The 20,963-nt window shown below is 39.0% G+C and overlaps 1 protein-coding gene across 3 annotated transcripts in view; it reads right to left on the minus strand.

Annotated features, from left to right (window-relative positions):
- Positions 1-20,963, minus strand: part of sphkap (SPHK1 interactor, AKAP domain containing) — a 98,128-nt gene that overhangs the window by 38,283 nt on the left and 38,882 nt on the right. For all 3 annotated transcript variants that reach the window (XM_088612983.1, XM_088612991.1, XM_088612966.1), the window contains exon 2: positions 14,250-14,328. In XM_088612983.1, the coding sequence (XP_088469109.1) occupies positions 14,250-14,293 (44 nt within the window). In that variant the 5' untranslated portion in view covers positions 14,294-14,328. The remainder of the gene's footprint in view (positions 1-14,249; positions 14,329-20,963) is intronic.

Here is a 20,963-nt window from a genome sequence, read left to right on the forward strand (position 1 = left end):
TCTGCACATAACTGTTTTCCACTCCCCTCCCTTCACCCCACCAACACTCTTGCAGCTGCCTCCCTGGTCCATTCCTCAGAAGTGAGGAACAATGTGAAAACAATGATCTTTGGCCAGCCCTGTCTTTTCCTTAGCCAGGCAAATTAACACCAAATATTAAGTACGTTATTCCTTTATGTCCATTGCTTTGTTGATATAAGAATTTGACCAATCTACTGAAATAACTGTATAGCAAATTATACAGCATCTTAAAGTAACACATTTATTTGAAACAAGTTCTGCACAAAACAAATGTGGTTCTGAAAAATTAAACAAAGGAAATGAGCAAATAGTGGCATGACCAAGAAACTGAGGTGGCATAATAATAGTGGATATCTTCTTCTTAATTTCAGAGGCTAAGCAGAAACTCTCCTAGCTCACGTGACTAGGGCATGTAATGAACAACACAGTCCAAACCTCAGGACCATGGAAACACTTCAGGGCTGACTTTTCTGGAATAGGATATTTATGAAGGAAAGGGATTTTGTAATCTCTATGTAACATGTACTAAAATCTGAGATGAGCATCATGCTTGATGATTCAAACATTGGAGACAATGGGCATTATAGAAAATTTAAAAAGAAGAAAAACACACATAGTACATATACTGTACCTAATAGCACTGTACAGTATTATATGTAACAATCAGTTTTGCTACCCATCATCTCTCTCATGAATGTTGTTATGGACATGGGAGCCTCAATAACTTCCTCCCAAAGTCCCAAAGTTCCTCAAGTGCAAATAAAAGACTGCAATCATTGACCATCGAAGATCTCATTTAAATCACATAATCACAAGTTCATAACATTTCAACCACAACTGTCATGACATGGTGTTACACTTTTGCTCCACGGCTAGAGTCACTAAACCGAATAGTGTCCAGTATTGCTAAGCTACAGGAGGCCCATTTGTTTTATAACTTCACAAGTACTGACAGTCAGCTATCAGGAAACCTCCAATGCAGTCCCACTGATGAAAGTGTATTCCCCACTTGGAATTCACTGGGAGATGCTGGGGTTGGTAGATTATAGTAGAGTCCCCCTGACCATGAACCCTGAGCATGGATAGTGCGATCGTAGTCCTTGTGGATTGACTGACTTGGCAGCCTCTAGGGCCCAAAAACATAAGCACCCCTGACGTACTGAGAGTCAGTTCGAGAGGCCATGTCCCATGACTGGGAGCTGGACTTTCAGAGGCGGAGAAGGAAGAACGGTTCTGTGCTGTGAGATACTCCTACAGGGACCAGTTTGAGAGCAGCTGGTGGATCCCAAGCTGAGCTGGATGCTGCGGATGTGCGGAGCGAAGCAGGATATTAAATGTCCCCTGACTGACAGAGTCATTTTGAGAGGCACTGCCTTGTGTTTGGCAGTCGGGCCCTCAGGGGACAGGGAGGAGGGGAGGAATGAGTAGATCGACGCGGTGGGAAGTATGGAAGCCGGGGGTCCCCTCTGGCTCACACAGTGAGAACCTCCCCGGAAGGGGGCAAGGAGGCGCTGCCAACCCGAGGTTGGGAAGTGAGCCTCACTTACCCCTCAAGGGGAACCTGGATGCAAAGGGAGCGCAAAAATAGAAAGAGGAGGAGGTACAGAAAGGAGGTGGGGGGAATTCAAAACTCCTTTTCCTCAAGCATTTGAGAACTTGAAGTTTCAATACAGAGTAGACAACTACATACTGTAACAGAGGAAATAGAGGGGCCTCAGTTTCTCCGCCCCCCACCCCCTGAACATCACCTGGCAGTAATGATTAAAACAGGCCAAGTGCCTCAGTTTGGGCCAATAGCGTTTCATAGTTACGTGGGTTGGTTACCCCTTTGAGACTGCTCTCTGTCAGTATACTGTATGTGGAGGCTGTGCAACCCAGTGAGGCAGCAATGTTGCAGCTTCCTCCAGCAACAGGGAGAGCTGGGCCTCTCTTGGCACGTGCCTCCCTGGAGGTGCTGTCACCTGGAGCCTGTCAAGGAGAAGAGTCCTGCACATTCTCCCCGGAGCTGCTGAAAATGTCAGGGATGAACTTTCGGAGCATGTCTTGCGTGGCCTGCTGGTAACAGCAATAAAAGGGGGGGAAATCATGTGCGATGGGATGAAAATGAGTGAGAAAGTGAATCACAGCTCATTCCTCATTCCTGAAAGAGAGCCAAGGCCACACCATATGCACTAACACGAGGTGAGGCAGTTTGCTGCTGCACATGAGCCACAATCCTTGTGAAGCCCTCACTGGAGCTCTGAGTGCCTCAGCACCCCCACAATATTAATCAGGGGACATCTGGCACCATTTGGAGAGAGCAGTGCGGGTTTATGCACCATACTGGGTGTTGTTGTTGTGCTTTTGTTCAAGTGGCGTAATTCCACATAAGACTTAATCAGAGCATGTTTGTTTCCTGACAGATTGACTTTAATTAAAAGCGTCAGGGGGAAAATATTCCAGCTCCGATCACTGGCGTGGCTTTCTGGGGTTGTATCATATCTGTGATTGATTTTCCTTCTTAAAATGAAATGTATTAAATGTTGCCCAAGTGTTGCATTTTAGATGCTTATACTTTTATTTAACAGTAGGTGGAAGGGAAAATAATTATTAATTCAAATTATGAATTACAATTATTAATTAAAAACAAACATGAATATTGTTAGCACAGAAGCAGATTCTTTATCAAACAACCACAATTGCATTTTACTACAGCAATGCACACTAGTGTAGAAGTAACTGTTTTTAAGCCTTATATGAAATTCCCCTTAATCTCCCCAGCGTTTTTTTATAACATATTTTATGATTAGTCTTTTCATTCATTTAAAAATTAAAATGGCCTTTTATTTACTTTAAAATAGATTGAGCCAATCTTTGAAAAAAGAACAATATCCTGTGCATTTGAGATTATCTTAAGGCAGCAGACGTTAGGGCTCTGGACTCCTACCTAGAGGGTAGCGGATTCAGATCTCACAGGAAGCACAGCTTTTGTCTTCCCCAGTCAGAAACTTTGTTTAAACTGCTGCAGTTAATTTGCTCATATTGCTATGAGATTGCAGTATGTGACCAGATTGTTGTAGTTAAAAGAGAATTTACTTTTGGTTTGATACAGTATTAATAACTGGTTTAATAAAGGATATAACAGCATTTCAGGACATCCCAAAGTCATTTTAGGAAATCTTGAAATCAATCATTGATATGCTCGGTGTAGTTTTATTGAGATGACTCAGTTTTTTTCTGAGCAATCTAGAAATTATTTAGAGGTTTTTCATGAATTCTAAATATTTGAAGATGTTTTTAAATGCATGGTATGGTATTGAGGGAGTTCTTATACTCTCTAGGACATTATCTCTGAAGAAGGATTGTAAGGTTGAACAGATTTACTGAAACACCCTATACCACCAGTCAGTTATAGCAGCTGAAATCAAGAATTTGAACAAATCTAACTCTTATGAGAATAACCTACAATAACTGGGGCTTTTGTACAGAAACATTAAGATTAAATTTGTGAGGTTAAGTCTTACTTGGCTGATTCAAATGAGAACTGATAACACTTTGTTAAATTTAAAGCATGTTGTTTTACTGTGATTTTTTTTAGCGCTAATTGCTCAGAAAATGCAAATATCCTTATCACAGGCTGGTAGATCCACAGACAATGCTGTCTAGATCATTGTTACTGAGACCAGGAAGTAGGAATTTGTTAAGAATGTTTGCTATTTGTTAGGAACCCCAAATCAGCACACCATGCTGTGAAAACAACTCATTTTAAATTAATGAAATTTTTTAAAATAGAAATCTCAGATTAACTGTGAAAACGTATTTGCATAAAAAGCATGAATAATTGTATTTAGATCATTTTATAAAGATTACTAACAGCAATAGCTTGTTCTTGAAAAGCCCACAGGAACAAAGTTTGGGTGGGTACTCTTAAAGTTGAAACACCATTAATACATTTAACTATGCTCTACTGTGCAATCCAGTTTATTATTTATATTTGCTTTAATTAATGCCGTTATGGTATTTAATTATCAATAAAAAATATACATGTGAAAACAATTCTCATTATTTATTATTCGATTTCTCCATGCCTCCACAAAACAGATTATAAATGTTCTCTGATATATTGTACTTGTTCTTTTTACAGAATTTCTTTCAAGGCTAGCAAAATTCACAAGCTGCAGTGTTTATTGTTACATCTCAGGGATTTAGGTCAACATCTTATTCCTCACTACTTTGTAAATAGTATCTGGAAATATGAAATATACATTTGCTTGGGTAAAATCACATTCTTGAACAAATGCATGCTTTATAGGTTGAGAAGTGGAAGATGTTACAGTATATTGATTTTATATTACATTGTTCCCATTGTGTTGCACACATATTTATGATTGCTGCACCTGTGCTTGGAGATGAGTAGAAGAAAAATTTAAGAAGGGCTGAAAAACATTGGCTCATGTTTTCTTGGTGGTGTTGAGAATCTGGTATCAGAAGACAGAACTGTGAAGAGCAAATCTGACACATTAAATCACAGGTGGTTGTCTGCAAGAAAGAGCAGTCAGAGCTGCAGAAGGGCCAGAGTTAATACTGATCCAGCTCACCAAAGCCAATTTTATCATTTCATTTTAATCCATTTAAATCATTTAAATCCAGAATCCATTTAAATACATTTCTTTGGTATATTCCCGTGCTATTAGACACAGTTATTATCGTCTGTCTTCTCTAATTTTCCTCAATAGATAATGCTATACACTGCTGTACAAAGGTCCTAGACAGGAATTACAATGTATGTTTCTTACGAGCATCAGCAATTTACTCAAAGCCTTCACTTGTGGTCTTCTACTGTTATAAGAACTTTGGCAGTTACTACTGCAGCATAGACTGGGTGAGAAGAAACAAAGCTTGACATTCAGCGATCTTTAAATGCAGTTCACAATGAAAGTTCAGGAGAGAGTCATCACCAGTCATCGGCATTTGTCACGCTACCACACTGCTATCCTGTTATCCACAGCTACTGAAAGTTACAGTACTCCTCTTAGATATGCATCTTAAATATTAACGCTTCACAGGATCCAATATATTGTGAATTAATAATTATATTGAATTGAGGTTCGCTCAGTTCTAGGGGTCTGATGGAGTAAGGTACACCGTGTACACCTGTATAAAAGAATTACAAGGCACTGTCAAATGTTTTATTCTTCCCTTTTACTTGTCACATTTGTAACTATTGTCTTCTCTATTTTAGTGATCCATATTAGTTTATTAGTTACTGAAAGATGTGAATTATGTCTGTGCTTTTGTCTGCATTAATGAAGCCTGCTTGTGTCTGTCAATATGTTGGGAATGCTAGTCAACTCTGACCATTCCACTAAATGCTCTTTAATTCCTCCTATCATTCTCTAAGGAGAAAGAGAGAAACTATTGATTATCATTCCCCCTTTATGGATATCAGTGGTGTGTTGAGATCTTGACGGTTAATCCACAAGGGATAGTATGGGCCAGGTGCTCATCCCACAAACCAAGAAGGTTGAAGCCATATATCAATAAAAACTCTTTTTTGCAATCACGTCATTTGGAGTTGTCTGTATCTACAGAAAAGGAGTTGATATTTCAACTCCATGGCCCACATTACTGCCAATCACTGACTCCAGGGTATGAATACGAGGCCATTATTCCCCAGTGATCTGGCATTACAGCAACCTCTTGATTCATCAAACAAGGCTCCAAATTCTTCAGCTGCATGGTCAAGCACTGGTCCTTCAGACTCAACAGGTTAACGCCAAAATATAAATATCAATGGTGTCATCATTGTCCATGGTTGTTGTGTATTCATGGTAGTTGTCTATGTGTCTGCCCTGTGATGGACTGGCGTCTTGACCAGGGTGTATCCTGTCTTGCGCCCGTTGCTTGCTGGAACAGGCTCCAGCTCCCCACATCCCTGAATAGGATAAAACTTAGAAAATGGGTAGATGGATGTATTTTCTGAATTTTGAGCCATTGAACTGCGCTTCTAAATATTGAAGGAAAGGCACTATGTGTAAAGAGCAGAACAATGCACCACGACTTTTGCAGAGCGATGTATTAACTGGAGGTTGCAGTCAATTCAGGTTAAATTGAATTTCTCAACTCACACAAATGCCAGGATATACACCATATTTTTGAATTATAAATGAATTACAGATTCATTTTCCATTCTAGAATACTCTGTTGTAATGATGAAGTGAAATGGCTATTATTCCAGTTTGCATGCTACTTTGAAAGTGAGGTGCACTGTTGATAAAGTTCAGGTTTCTGGAAAACTGTTAATGTAGAGTATCCTTTCTCATCATCCAAAAGAAACCTTATCCTTGACAAAAAGTAATTTCCAACTTGACGTTGTAGAGAACAAATCTAACAACTAAATCTTGTCTAATCAGACTAGCTCCACAAAGAAAACCATTATTAATTATAATTAACATTGGGGAAAAACACAATCCACCCAGGTGCTTAGACTGCAAATTCAATTACTTTAGCTAACTAGCAACTGGAACATATCTGACGTAGCTTGGTAACATGACTGGATTGTTGCACAGTAGGCCAGATAAAACTGATTTAAAATGTAATGTGCCAGTGAAATATTGTATATTCTTTGAAACTGAGACCTTCAAAAAACATAACCAATAATTAGCCTGTCGTTTAATGAGAGCCCAAATCCCATTAATTTATGTGTTGGTAATGTCATACAAACATGCACAATAATTGTTGCATGACAGTTTTCTTGAAGCAAATTTTTCGAAGACGTCTTTAGTAAACTGAAACAGAAATATTGTGCCAGTGAAGAATATCCTTTCCATAGAATAAGGATTCTGCAGAACAGCATACTGTACATTGAGCTTCTGAATAATTAATAGGGATACTCCTCTTTCTTTCTTCAAAATAACTTTGGGTATTAGCAAGCTTTCTTTTTCTGTCTGTACTATATGCCAATACAGTAGATCTGTCTTAAAATGAATAACGTTAGTAAGTAACAGTTCTAATCTACTGATTACACATCACACAAATGGGAAGACACTATCACAGTTTCTTACTGTGCACAACAATTAGATTTTTTTACATGATTTTATGATTGTGGATTATTGTATTGTGAAAAGCTCATAGCGACTTGAAAAAACCAAAGGCAGTCTATATGGTGACCTACAGTATTTCTGAAAGGTTTATATTTATGTTTATTTATTTTTGGTTCACCACACTAGAGAATCCCAGTGGATTTCTGTTTTTACACTCAATGGGAAATATCCTACTAAGAGGAGTGCTCCAGGGATCAGTAACAGGAGTGTTGCTCTTTCGCGTCTACACTGCCATTTTGCAAATTACATCCAGGATGTAGCCATCTAATTATTTACCAAAATTTACTCAAAATAGAAATTTCTAAAGCTGCAGAGTAGAGCTGAATACCAAATTCAATATTGTTTATCTTAAAATGAGCTACTTGAGTGAGTACTTCCCTTAGGTTCTTCTGTCCAGAAAATTTTCTGTATGGAATACTATTTCACCGTGACTCAGTGACTCAATCACCATTTTCCAATGTCTGGTCGACAGGGAGGTCATGTTGCGCTATGTCACAAATGTCTGAATACCTGCCTCTGCTTTAAGAAAAGCTCCCTCACAAATATGAAGGTTGGCTGTTTTCTGATGGTCAGTTTCAGAGTTTCAGTGTTTTGGGGAATCCCTACCTACTGATGTAGCCAAGAGACAATATACTGTAACTGCACATAGTAAAAGTAGAAAGTTTATTGTACAGCATATAACACCTTTAAAGGTGGCCTCTCAAAGCTCTTCACAGAACAAGAAGAAAAATACACATTGAGAGGAGATAGTGGGAGTGGGTGTGAAATAGCGTAGGAAAGCAAAGGGATGCACAGAACCAGTTAAATAAAAATAAATAAATTAATAAAATCCTTTCTCTGAGTCTAGATTTGAAAGTGTTCAGGGAATGTAACTCTCTGATATCTCTGCTCCTGAAGTGTGTTTGCAGGATTTCCAGCTTTCTTTAAAGCTGCAGCAGCACCTAAAGAGCTGGCAGGAGTGGTTAAACTCATCCCACAAGCCAACAAACACTGATGTGGACATTAAGAGCTGTGCTGGAATAGAAACCTATAGACAAGAGCAGGATTGGACACCCTCACGAAATCACAATGTAATTATCAAGTGTTCCACCATTTTGTTTTTCACTTCAAAGAGTGAACTATAATTCTCATCAATCCTTAACCTTTATAATGCTAAGTTTCAAGGTGCTTTACCATGTATGCTTATGTAAGTGTGCTCGTGGTACAATTAAATAGACAACAATCTGTTTTCAAATTCCAGGAAGGAAAGAGCTAATTAAGAGTCAACTTTTTTTTAGATGGACAGTTTTGTGAAGGTTGACAGTGAAAAGTGCTTGCCTCCTCAAAATACAATTAAATACTGAGCCTGGTGTAAGCAACTAACGTTGTTATTCAGGCCTTATCAGCAAAGTTCACACATCTAGAAAAATGACTTTATATTGCCTCAGTTTTTGGCAGAAAATATATGCTTGGAAGATAAAAATAATCAGTATAATCTTATTCCATTTTTCTTGTGGGCTGTGTGCAGCAGTTGTGTAATTTTCACTCTTTCAAGGAAATAGTCTTTGCTTAGTTGTCTGACAGTCCCAGGATTCTGCAGACCTGTACTGTGGAAAGACAGCTTGCGCACATGTACTGAAATGTACACAGATGGCAAAATATCATTTTTTTTAACATTTCAATTTTAATTTGTCATGCATGAGTGCTCTTCTGGGAAATCTGTAAAAAGACCCTGCCTTTAGAGGGGACTAGTCTTCCCTCATGATAAACTCTGAAGCAGTGCATCTCAGCCCTGGTCCTGGAGAAACACTATCTTCTGCTTTTCACAGTGCTGAGCTCTACGTCTCCAGTGCTAATTGAGGACTTGAATTGATTGATTGTTTAGACTTGTATTTACTGTACTCAAAACTACTTGATTTCAAGGGTAGTCTCAGCACCCATAACTTTAGAGATCTCCTCAATTTGCTTGATGTTAATTCTGACTGAACGGCTCTTACTTTTTTAAAATCAATTTATGATGAACAGACACAGGAGAAACTCCCACAATTAAAATGTTTTTTCCTACTGAAGAGGTCTATTCATTGCATTTCAACATATAGGGACAAGGACAGGTCTGAAACTTAGGATTGATACCAATTACAAATCCCATTTGATTTTAAAGGGGTTGAAAGCAAATTTACAAATATGTCCCAGACAGAAAACTGAAATCAATGAACCTGTGATTAAGAGCTCAGATGGCGCAAGAACCAGAAGATGGATCTTCCTGGACCAGGGCCGGAAATCAGAGAGACTTGTGAAGCAATTGGAAACTTAAAATCAAAAAGAAAATGTGCTGCATGGAATGTTGACAAAAAAAGCAACAAATTACACGGAAAACCAAACTTTCCTTGGTTTTTCTTGATTATGGAAATTGCTGTAATTTTCTCAAGTGCTCTCTCACAGTTCACTCCCCCTCGTGCATCTGTGTTCCGAATAACTGGCTTTGATGCTCAGTATTTAGGGCTGTAAAAGATTGTTCTTATTGACAGGCTCCAACATGAGAGATCCAGCAGTGGTAATCAGCCAGCACACAAAACGTGCGTGGCGTTTGTTCAGCACCAACCCAAACAGACACAGATTGAATAATTCACTTATAAATGGCTGTGGGGTTTGTTGACTGCCTGCTGGAAGTTGGATCATAGAGGAAGGTTGCTTTTACAAAATAGTCACAGTAAAATAAAAATGATAAGCTTACTTCTAACAGCCTTGGGTTTCTTTTCTAGCTTTTACTCAGTTCCATTCTTCATACCCTTCTGAACAGGATCCAGTGGAAGAGAGTAAAAACCCACTTGGACACTGAGCCTCTGCCCCACTGCAAAAGCTGGCAAAAGACCAACGTGTTTCTCTTTATAATTATAGTACAGCAGTATGAAATGAACCCAGTCCAGACTCATTTAACAGATGGGATCTTTGCAGGGAGCTGTTACCATGTGATTTTTGCCATCAGCAACACCACATGCCTGCTTTTTTCACTATGGATTTCTTTTGCTGAGGTGTTAGAAATATTTTTAAACATCAGAACCAAGAAACATTGAAATATATTTATGCCATTAAAGCATACATGTAAGGATACTTCCTGAGATTGGTGTATCTCTATAAACTTTTATATTATTATTTTTTCTGTAACATTTTAAGAGTATTTCTGTGTTTTTTTTCGGTGTGATTTGCTGCACCCTTCATTACCGGGACATCTCACTAGGCAATAGAAAGTATCAAGTCAAGAAGATCTTTTTGCAATGGCTGGGAGAAGACAATATTTGGACCATCATGTCAAACTGAAGACAAACCAATCGCTTCAAAAATGCATAGAGACCCTTGTAACATTGTGGGAGTGGGAGAAGCCGCAGCAAGCGCCAGTAAAAAGTCAACACCTGTAACTAAGGGGTGGAAGCAGTGGTGTGAGGTTAGCAAGGACCGAAAATACCAGAAAAAGAGGTGAAAAAAACAAAAAGAAAAGCATAAAGAAAATGTGTGCTGCTGTGCATCGCGACCTCCAGGCTGGGCTTACCCCATTCGTCGGAGTCCAGCCTGGGAAGAAGAAGAACCGATAGCACAGCGGTGACCGGCCTGGACTCGGCCTATTAATGGGGACCAGTCTGGAAGAGCAGGGCGCGCAAGGCCAAAACAAAACAAAAACCCAGTGTGTGAAAAAGGTCAGCCTGCCCCAGTGAAGATACGGTGACCCTTCTTGTCCCTTCGGGGGGTGTCCAGTGTGCTTTTATAGAGCACTCACAGTGTTGGCTCATCATCTAGCAGACAGAACAGCTGTGACTACAAAGGCAGGCCGCCGCCCTTCATCCAGGGCTCTGCCTCCACACTGAACACGCCCCCACGTAATGCCACACCCTGCATTTAATAAGAACACTTAATGCAGATTTTGTACTTTGTTCGCTGTCCTAGATCAGAGAGCCTACTATGCAAAATATCAGTTGTACCAGTGGTGATGGTGTGAAGGATTCTTGATGATGTTGGACAAAAAGAGGTGGCTTGGCAATGAGGAGACACATCAATCCTTGTTTTCAATCACGAGGCCTGTGTCGCAAATAAGCACGGTGTTACTTACAAAAATAGAAATCAATCGAAAAAGAAATAAGGCAACAGTAAGAAATGGTACAAATAAAAAAAATCCTGCCTTTAAAAATTCATGAACGAAGGAAGTCATTAAGCACAGAAAACGGAGTATCCGACAGAAAACCTGACATACACAACATGATCAACAAGCAGGAGCAGGAAAGTGCTTCTAAATTTATATCCATAATAATTTTCCATTTCTTGTGTGACCGATATGATAGTTTGCCTCTATCATTTATTAAAATCATTGGCAAGTTCCTGTAACTGCTGTACTCTAACAGCGTGGCAAAATCATTCTTACAAACTCTGGAAGCATGAAATGAAATGGCTCCATGACTCCTTGAGTAAAATAAATGAATCAACTTCATGCAACAATATTAATCTTTGGAAAATATCGGTGTGATGCAAAGTGACACTTTTCCTTCCATGACAGTTTATTTATACAGTGACATTATATTTGTAAACTTTAAAAAAATGTTATGAATACTATTAATGCAGCTGTAAAACTATTTCCCCTTGTATTCAAGTATAGAAAAGTATTGATTAACATGTACCTCCATTACAATGCCTTGTTATTCTTTACAACAAACTTCCATTTTCGGTAGTATAAAGTTTACACAAATCCAAATAACTATTACTGGCTGCACGGATTGGAAAGAAATTAGGAGCAGGTGGCATTGCCATTAGTACTGCCACATCTTGGGTCCGGTGTCCAGGGTTCGAATGACTGTATAGAGCCATTCGACTACTTTTCCCTGTGGTCACGTGGGATTTGTTGGATACTTCTCTTTTCTGAAGCCAACTGAACCTCCTAAGGCATGCTGGGTAGGCTCAATTGGCTATACTAAATGGTCTCTTTCTCCTCATTCTCACAATGGACTGTGTCCCGACTAGGGGGAGAGTACTGTCTCGCCCCTTGTTCTTCTGGGATGGCCTGTGGGCATGCATGACCCTCACCTGGACAAACGGTATTGTAACTCAAATCATGTGTTCTGCTTAATAAAAATATTTTATTGATCTGTGCAGTCTTAACATTTACAAGGAAATTACTGAAGCTTTAATGATTTTTCCCTCATACAAACTCCATCTAACTAAATTACTATGGAGTGGGCAGTCTGACAACTGAAAAAGCAGAGGAAAATTGAAGCAACTCATATTGCCACGGGCGCTCATGATTCACCTCTGTGCGGTCTATTAGAGTCGACCACCCTCTCCAGGGTTTACTGAACCAAGCTCTCTTTTTACGACTCCTATTAGTTAAGGCCAGATAGAACAAAGCTTAGTGAAAACTGGAAAAAACGTTCCTCCCATACTTTTAAATGGCTTTTCAGGCCACTCTGTCATATGTCAACTGTGTATGAGACAAAGCAATTGAACTGCAAGGTCCTTACCATGGTGAGGAGCGATACAACCGAGAAAAGAAATAAAGGGCTCTGACACACATCACAAGGCTAGTGGGAAGTGCTCAGGTTACTGAGGGACCTTCTTTTCAGACAGCAGTACTAACATGCCTGTTCCTATCAGCCTGAGGATCACTCATCCTCTTTCACATGAGTTTAGCTACAGTGCAAGTGCAATGTATTGTTGCTGCTAAAAAAGAACCAGAGAAAGCACAGACAAAACACACTTTATGGTGTTATTTATGCTCTACATTATGGATAGCTACTATAAGGTGACTTCTGACCCAAAAAAATATACCAGGACTGAGTAGTTTAGCTGACTCTTTAAGAAACAAATAGGCAGGCAATACCTTCCTCACTCCAGGCATGGTTTTGAATATGGAAATGCATGTAGCACTGAGACAGCTGAGGCCAAAACCAGATCTTGTTCAGTTCCATCATTGTTATCGGGAAACTGGGGCAGTGCTGATTTTCTTCCTTTCTTTCATCAAGGAGCATTCAAAGAAGTTGTCTTTAACATCAAAGCTTGAATCTGGGAGAGGCTCTACCAGTGTCTGGAGATTGCTCAGCTGTGAAAGACTACTCGGACTGCTGTCTGTTTCTACATTATACAAAGTGCCTGTTATGAAGGCATATGAGAATACAATCAGCAGAAGAGTAAAGAGAAATTCAGAATGATACTATGGAAAGTTTTTTAGTAGTAATGAAAACATACTAATATTGTGTTTTTCTGATGCTGATAATATCACAGAAGAAAATTACACAGTGGAGCATAAGACAATTGACCTTGGCATGGCACCTGCTGGAAAGCCAAGGACTGCACAATCAGTCTGTTGGGTCTGATTATGAGCATTGAGGACACTTAAAATCCTAGTTAATTCTTTATGTTTGCACTGATTATGCACCTGTGCTTTTTCCTCATTTTTCAAATGACTGCTTCACTCAGGAGCTTGTCTGATATTCTTGTTATTGTCCTTTACTTATTTCATGAATTTTAATAGAGTGACACACTTTCTTTTTTACTAAATAACAGCCTTAAGATCTGGTTTTCAGTTTAGCCTTCACTAAACCAAACTGTCGGTGTCTTACTGACTTTATGACAATGCTCAATGCTTCCAATCCACAGAAGGTGGCTGCGCTTGGAAAGACATAACCAAACTGCTTATAAACAAATGACATGGCTCATTCCAATGCAGAACCCCACTGTTCACACTGCATCCTCAAATAGCCGGCATTGCTTTCTGTGTAACATCAGGCAAGTTACAAGGGCTTCATGCATGTTAAAAGCAGCCTGCAAAGAACAATAAGCTATCAGGCAGACACAAAAACTCACATTCGTTACTTAATAAACCATTAATGCTTACATTGAATGTTTGTCAATTTTGAATTAAATGTTGCCCGAAGTCATTCTCACACAATGATAAAATAGACCCTTTTAACCAACCTAGACTGGGAAACAGAATATTTCCAATGAAAGCACACAGAGCGTCTCAAAAAGTTGTCATGAATAACAAAGTCTCCATGTCTTTTACGACCGTCAGTGTTTATGCTTTTTATTAGCAAGCCTGCCTTGTTTGAACTCCACATTAATTGAGATTGTTTACATTTGTATCTTTTGTGAACCTATGTATGAATGTATGTTTAGGCAGTTTCTTACCTTTCTGTTAAGTTTTTCAACATGTTGAGCAAAGCACTTAACATATCTCCTTAATCCAGTTTTCAATGAATACCCTCACCTGCAAAACAAAAGACCATAGATTAACACAAGTACAGGTAGGCAACTAGTGCACAGTTAATGTATAGTAAGTTATGAACATCACCACTTTCATGATGAATTATCTCATGTATGCTTGCATTATTTAGGAACATTTTAGGAATATAGTTGTTTTTTAAAAGATATTTCAGTTTCTCTGGTATGATAAAATGTTACTATGAAACATCATTGAGTAACGTGAGGAATATTGTTCTTTGTATTTCAAACCCTCAGTGAGAGCTGCTACTAAACTATTATGGAGAACAGTTAAAACATGATCACATTTGGAGGACTGGTAAATCTTTGAATTCTGGCGATTATGGGATCTATCCTCTGATATGCTTAGGAGAGAACATCTGTTCTATTTGCACCATGATTTGATATAGAAATAGAAAGCTATTGTAATTGATAGCTATGCTCATCCACAATTATTTGAGGTAATTTAATATAGCTGTATATTTTATCTGGGAAATAAGAACCCAGATGGCATGAATTTTGTTCAGGTTTAAAGCTTTCATTACAGAAGCATTCTTATCCATTCGGATTATGAATGGCAGTTTTACCTGAAGTAAACCCCTTGCCTTTAACTGGCAGTTTCAATGTGTGGTCTAACTGTGTTGATATGAAATTGCTCCCTATATTATATTTACTTAAACTGAGGATCTTTCCCCTCTTCTCACCAATCTCTCTCTCCCTAGGATCTGCACCATATTATACAAAGTCTAAAGAAAAAAACAGTTTTCTTTGTTTTTAACACACACCTTTTTTCCTAAGGAAATCTATTTCAGCCCCGGTGGGACTACAGTGCCCATTCACTTTAGAGATCTTATAGGAAGAATTACCCATAGTCTCTGTACTAAGCCCATTAATGGACACATCACAAATGGATATACTCAAGTACACCACTTTTTAGAGAGTGGATACAATTGTGATATTTCTAAAAATTAAAATAATGTTTATCTATCTCTCTTTATGGCATTGTATGTGAAATAAGAATGAAAACAGAGAAGCACATGAGTAGTCAACATGTGGCTCAGTTTTCTGAATATGAATTTTGATCCCAGTTCGAGCCGGTATTTCACAGAATAACAAAGCATACATCTACTGTATGTATCTTTTCGTCTAGTCCAGGTTAGGGACACAACACCTGTTTTAAGCTTTTTTTTACATTTCTGTATCTTTTGTTTTTATTGTAAATTGTAATCCAAGCTTCTCTCATTGGCCCAGCTGCGATTTCCTTTCGCCCACCGGCTGGACACAACAGCTGCTTCATTCTGTCTCGGGGCTAAGCGAGCACAACTGGGCCACCCGAGGAGAAGGAGAGTGGGCAGGTGAGGGCCTCGCACCCGTCCACCCGCGCAGCTGCCCCTCTTCTGTCATGCAGTAAGCACCACAGTGTCCCACAGGGGGAGTAACAGCAGCTGGAGGAGGATTCCCAGATTCCTTCTGGGAGTCCACAGGAGTCGCTACATTGCTTAGACTAGAGCAATTCCTCCACTGCCAGGCTGAAGGAACTCAACCTTTTCACTCTTGAACAGAGACGATGACGGGGGGACCTGACACCTGTCTTCAGCATCCTCAAAGGCCTTGATGAAGGGAACCCGGCAGATTTCTTCAGAACGCACAAAGAAACACTAACCTAAAGACATGAGTAGAAACTACATGGAAGTGCATTTCAAATTTGAAAACAGGAGAGAATTCATCAGCCAAAGGGTTATAGGAGTTCTTGAATCATCCTATCCCTGTTGTTGAAGCTCAAATCTTGAAGCTTCTTTCAAGAAATTGCTGGATGAGATCCTTGGATGAACTAGCTACTACCAACCAAATGGGTTGGATGGGCTGAATGACATCCTTGTCACCTGTAACCTTTCTTATGTTCTTCTGGTGGAAAGGGAACCATAATGCCAGTTGGGGGGAGGGTCTACATTGAAGGCTTGCTAGTGGTGTCAGGTCAGTAGTGCACAATCCTTTGATTTTAATGTAGAGGTTATTTGTAGGAATCCCGGCACAGTCTCCCAGCAGGTTGTAAGTACTTTGGTGAATGATGGGGACCTTATATTAATGAGAACCCTAGCTGAGCAATTCCCCCTCCACTCTGCCAATTGAGCCCCATTGCTTCGGGAGTCCTAACCCCATTCAGCAGGCGACAAGATCAAGGCTCAGACTCTCAAACTTTGCAAAGTGTGGACAATGGAGCTCTCGACCTGCTCACAAAGTGATCTCCTTTACTGGTCAAGCTGCTTGGGAGCACCGACTTGAAGTACACTTGCGCTGAAGACCAATTTGACATACTGTAGAGTCTCTTAGGTGTTAAACATAGAGAATGATTTTAGATACACTTGCCAAAGTAATATAGAGTGCTCATCACATTAATTGACTTCACTCAACAGTATCATGAAAACTGTGCACTGTGGAGCAATGAAATTGGTACACATACAAATAGGATCCAGGGAGCACAAGCTGTTGCATTGGCTCCGTGTGGTAAGACACGATAGACTGCATGATAAATACTCTGTGTGACAGTTCAGTGTCCTCTGTCCATGATCACATCTGAAAAGTTTAATTGCTTCACAATGCACTTTTTACAGTACGGTTGATTGAATACATCAACTAAAATTAGATTAATTTAAAATAATTACCTCAAATTCCCAATGAATACAAACTATAATTTCTCTGATTTCTGGTAATATACCATGTTGATCAGGTAACAGCCCCAAATGTGCTATGAATACAGACTGAATTCTATATACACGATCACTCTATACTGTATGCTGCAATATATATAAACTATATGAAAATAGAGTTTTAATAAAACTATATACGTACCCTGAACTGTGTATGTTACATAGTACAGAATCCTTCCCAGGGAAATAATAAAGCACTATATTGCTTAAAAAGAACACACTACTTGAAGAGTAACAATTTGATTCACGTCAAATTGAGGGCAAGGTGAGGCAGACTTACCTGATCCCAATTTTTTAGATATTGCTAATCATATAAGCATGTATATCTGGAGCCATAAATATTAGCATTTGGTATTTGAAAGAACGAATAAAATTGAACTAATAATGTTCGGCAAACTGTATTTGTTATCACTCTTTTGTTTATTCAACACTAGTTCATCGTATTAAGAGGTACAGTATTCAGCACATCCTAGGGAATTTGATAATGTGGGTTATTGATCTAGGGTATGATTTTCACGTGGACCAGCCCCTTCTTGTTCTTATAGATACTGCTGTTCTGGAATCAGTCCAGAGAAAAGCGACCAGGCACATTCCAGTACTCACAGACATTTCTCACTCTGACAGGTTAAAAGGACTAAATCTTTTTAGGCTGGAGCCGAGAAAGCAATATTCAAAATGCTCCAAGGCATTTGACAGAGCCAGTCATGTAGTTTTCGGCAGAAGTAAAGGTGAAAAATGAACCCGAGGACAGGAATGGAAACTACGTGGAAATGCCTTTAAGACTTAGGACAGGAGACACTTCTTTAAACAAAGGATTGTGAGAGCCTGGAACGAGTTACCCAGGAATGGTGTCAAAAGCTGATACTTTAACTTCATTCTAGAAAAGGCTGGACAATGTCATCAGACCAGTTATCTACTAGCAACCAAATGAGTTAGATAGACCAAATGACCTCCTCTTGTCTGAAAAATGTTTATGCTCTTATGATGTTATACTAGAGAAACATGTTGCTTTAGACCCAGAAAACTATCTTTGTTCCCATTTCAAGTGAGTGAGATTACATTGAAAGTAACATTTCCTTTGAACAGGCTGTGTTGAATTGCAAAATATAAATACCTTGTATCAACAATTTAAATACTGTGCCTTTTATAACCGTATAAGTTTCAGAATATTGAAGTCTTTTTCTCCTCTTCTCACAATAAACTACTAAGGAATTGCTTTGGGTTTTTCAATTACCTAAGCCCAGTTTGCTGTGCTTGCTCATTTAATAAATATTGTCTATCCCCCTTCAGCTCCTAACAACTATTGTACATATATAATGTGTTTTGTTGTTTTATTTCCCCATTTCACATGTGATTTGCTTTCCTACATGAGATTTGAAAGATGTCTAGCCAGTGGGATCACTATGACAAACAAATCTGCCAGATATATATTGCTCCTCTCGCATGAGTGCGTGCTCCCAAGGACAAGTCTATAATGCCTTTGTCTGACATCAACAAGATGTGAACTTGCAACCCAGGCTCCTTTCAATTAAAAAGACAAGGGCAGAATCCTGATGTTGTGAAAGGCATCTGTCTCAAGCCCCCAAGCCCCGTTTCCTGCGTCAGGCTTCCATGACCTTCTGGAAAGGTCTGATTATTACTTAAGCTTTGTTGTCTGGGGATTAAATTCCCCGTGTTAGAAAAGCTTTTAAAAAAGTCTGTGTGTGTAGCTACATCTAAGAGAATCATTCCCTCCTGGTTACTCACCAAATCACCTTATGAAGCAAAACCCTTTGCTGTTTGATGAAGCAAGGTGGCAAGTCATGTGCTTACTGGCTAGCACAGTCTTTTTATTGAGTCCGACCCATTTTAATCACTCACAGCTTCATCGTTTAGTCATGTAATCAATACTGTTGGAGGCACAGAATGAACACAGTAGTTAATGATAATAACCTGAAGATAAACCTTCTTAATGAGAAAGACAGAAACTGTATACTACAGAGGCCCCTTCACAAATCTTGTGTCCTCGGTTGTGTCATCCTTTTAAGGGGCCTTATAAAAATTTTGCAGGAGGTAATGCAATTCTATCCATAGAGTAATATTTTCTGCAGGCTACAGTACATCTTGAATCCTGCAGTGATGGGTGATAGGCCAACTATACTGTATATTTAACTACTGTATATTTCTTACATGTATTAATTCCACAGGAACTGAGTGGCAGCGGTTATTGCTCATGAAGGAATTCAGAGAGTCTTGCCAAGGTCTTTGATCCTGGTGTAACGGGCTGCCTGACAAGTTTTATTACCTTTGCAACACCTAACAAGCCACAGTACCTGGGTATCTACAGTACATTACATGTGGTCACCATGGACCTGCTAGACACAGCATTTCTATTTAAATGAAAATAACCATCATCCCATATAAGTTTTGTTTTTTATAATACTGCCCTTTAGATTCTCCAGTTAATGAGCACACAGCACAGCTTGAAAGCTGTACCATGCTGGAACAGCTGATGTTAGCTTGCAGGTTATGCGCGCTTGTGATGAGATGCTTGGATTCCTTTCTGAAAAGGATGGACAATAAACTCACGTTAGGATTGCCGGAAATTGGTAGTCTGAACACGTGAATGGGAATTTTGTTTGCTACTACATTTTCTAAAAGAGCAAAAATTACTCACATCTGTGACAGGCATTGTGTTATTTAATCAGAGGTCAGAGCAACTTATCTGCATTTCTGCCAAAATCTGAATTAAGATTCTCTTTCAGTGTGCAACACCAGCATACATAAAGCTAATAAATGACTTGCAGTGTTCCCACATTACTCCAAACTTCCAGATAATATGTGATGTGACTGTTAATGATTAAGAGCCACAACATTCTCAGAGCCACAACCTAGGAATGTGTCCTACCTGTACATCAATCGGTATTCCCTGCTTTGATTCTTTTCCCAGTAAAAACCCATGTCTTTTCTTAAGAACAATTTGAATTACTAACATGAATGCCTCCAGTGAAAGGAGACAAATCTCTCATATTGCTTTCAAACAGATTTTTATACCCTTCTCTCCCCTTTTCAATCAACAAAAAGATTTATCAGATATCAATGATCTCACTATACAGAATTTCTGTAAAAAGAAATTATGTGGAGTCCTGCTGTCTTATCATACTTACTTAAAATGCCCTCATCCTTAATTAATACATACTAATGAGAAATTAATGCAAACAAATACACAGCATCTTCATTTCTATTCTGTCTGAACTACCAGTGCATCAAGTGCTGAACATAATGAAGTGAAAATCAATAGCTAATGAAGGTGCATTCTTGTATCTTCAGTATATTACTTGAGGTTTCCCGGTGTGGGATTAAAATAGAAAATGTCAGGTTTAGCCCAACATTCCATCCAGTTTTTTCTCAGTCCAGAATGTGGAACACCAGCCCTCAGGAAAAAGACTACAGGAAGACAGCTCTTCCCAGCAAATGCAAAACAAGACATTTAAGCAACACTTCATCAGTAGTATCTTAGACTAGAAAGGTACATACAAGAACAAAAACATGTTTACCTCCTTTAAGATATAACATATGCTATAAGATAAATAGATGTGTGTAATAATTTACACATCTATTAAATAATAATAAAACAAATTTTATAGATAGCTACAGTATATTGAAATACTGAACCTTTACTTTGAGACATAATGACAATTTATCAGAGGGTTATCTGTTGGAAAAAGCACCCTGTGCAAAGCCAAGGAGATGAATCTTACTAATCTATTAAAGGTATCCAAATCACTAGGCAAGGAGTAGCCCAAGGTTCATAAGCTAGAGCCAAAAGCGAAGAGTAACTAGAAGAAGGGTACGTTGTGTAAGCTCTTCTAGATAAGTTCTCAATAGCAAGCAAGGGGACAATATGAAGAGGGGGCTTAATTAGGGTGTGAGTGCTTGCTGCACATGGGAATGC

The sequence above is a fragment of the Lepisosteus platostomus genome, chromosome 2 (assembly GCF_059453375.1).
Source record: "Lepisosteus platostomus isolate fLepPlt1 chromosome 2, fLepPlt1.hap1, whole genome shotgun sequence".
Lineage (NCBI taxonomy): Eukaryota > Metazoa > Chordata > Actinopteri > Semionotiformes > Lepisosteidae > Lepisosteus > Lepisosteus platostomus.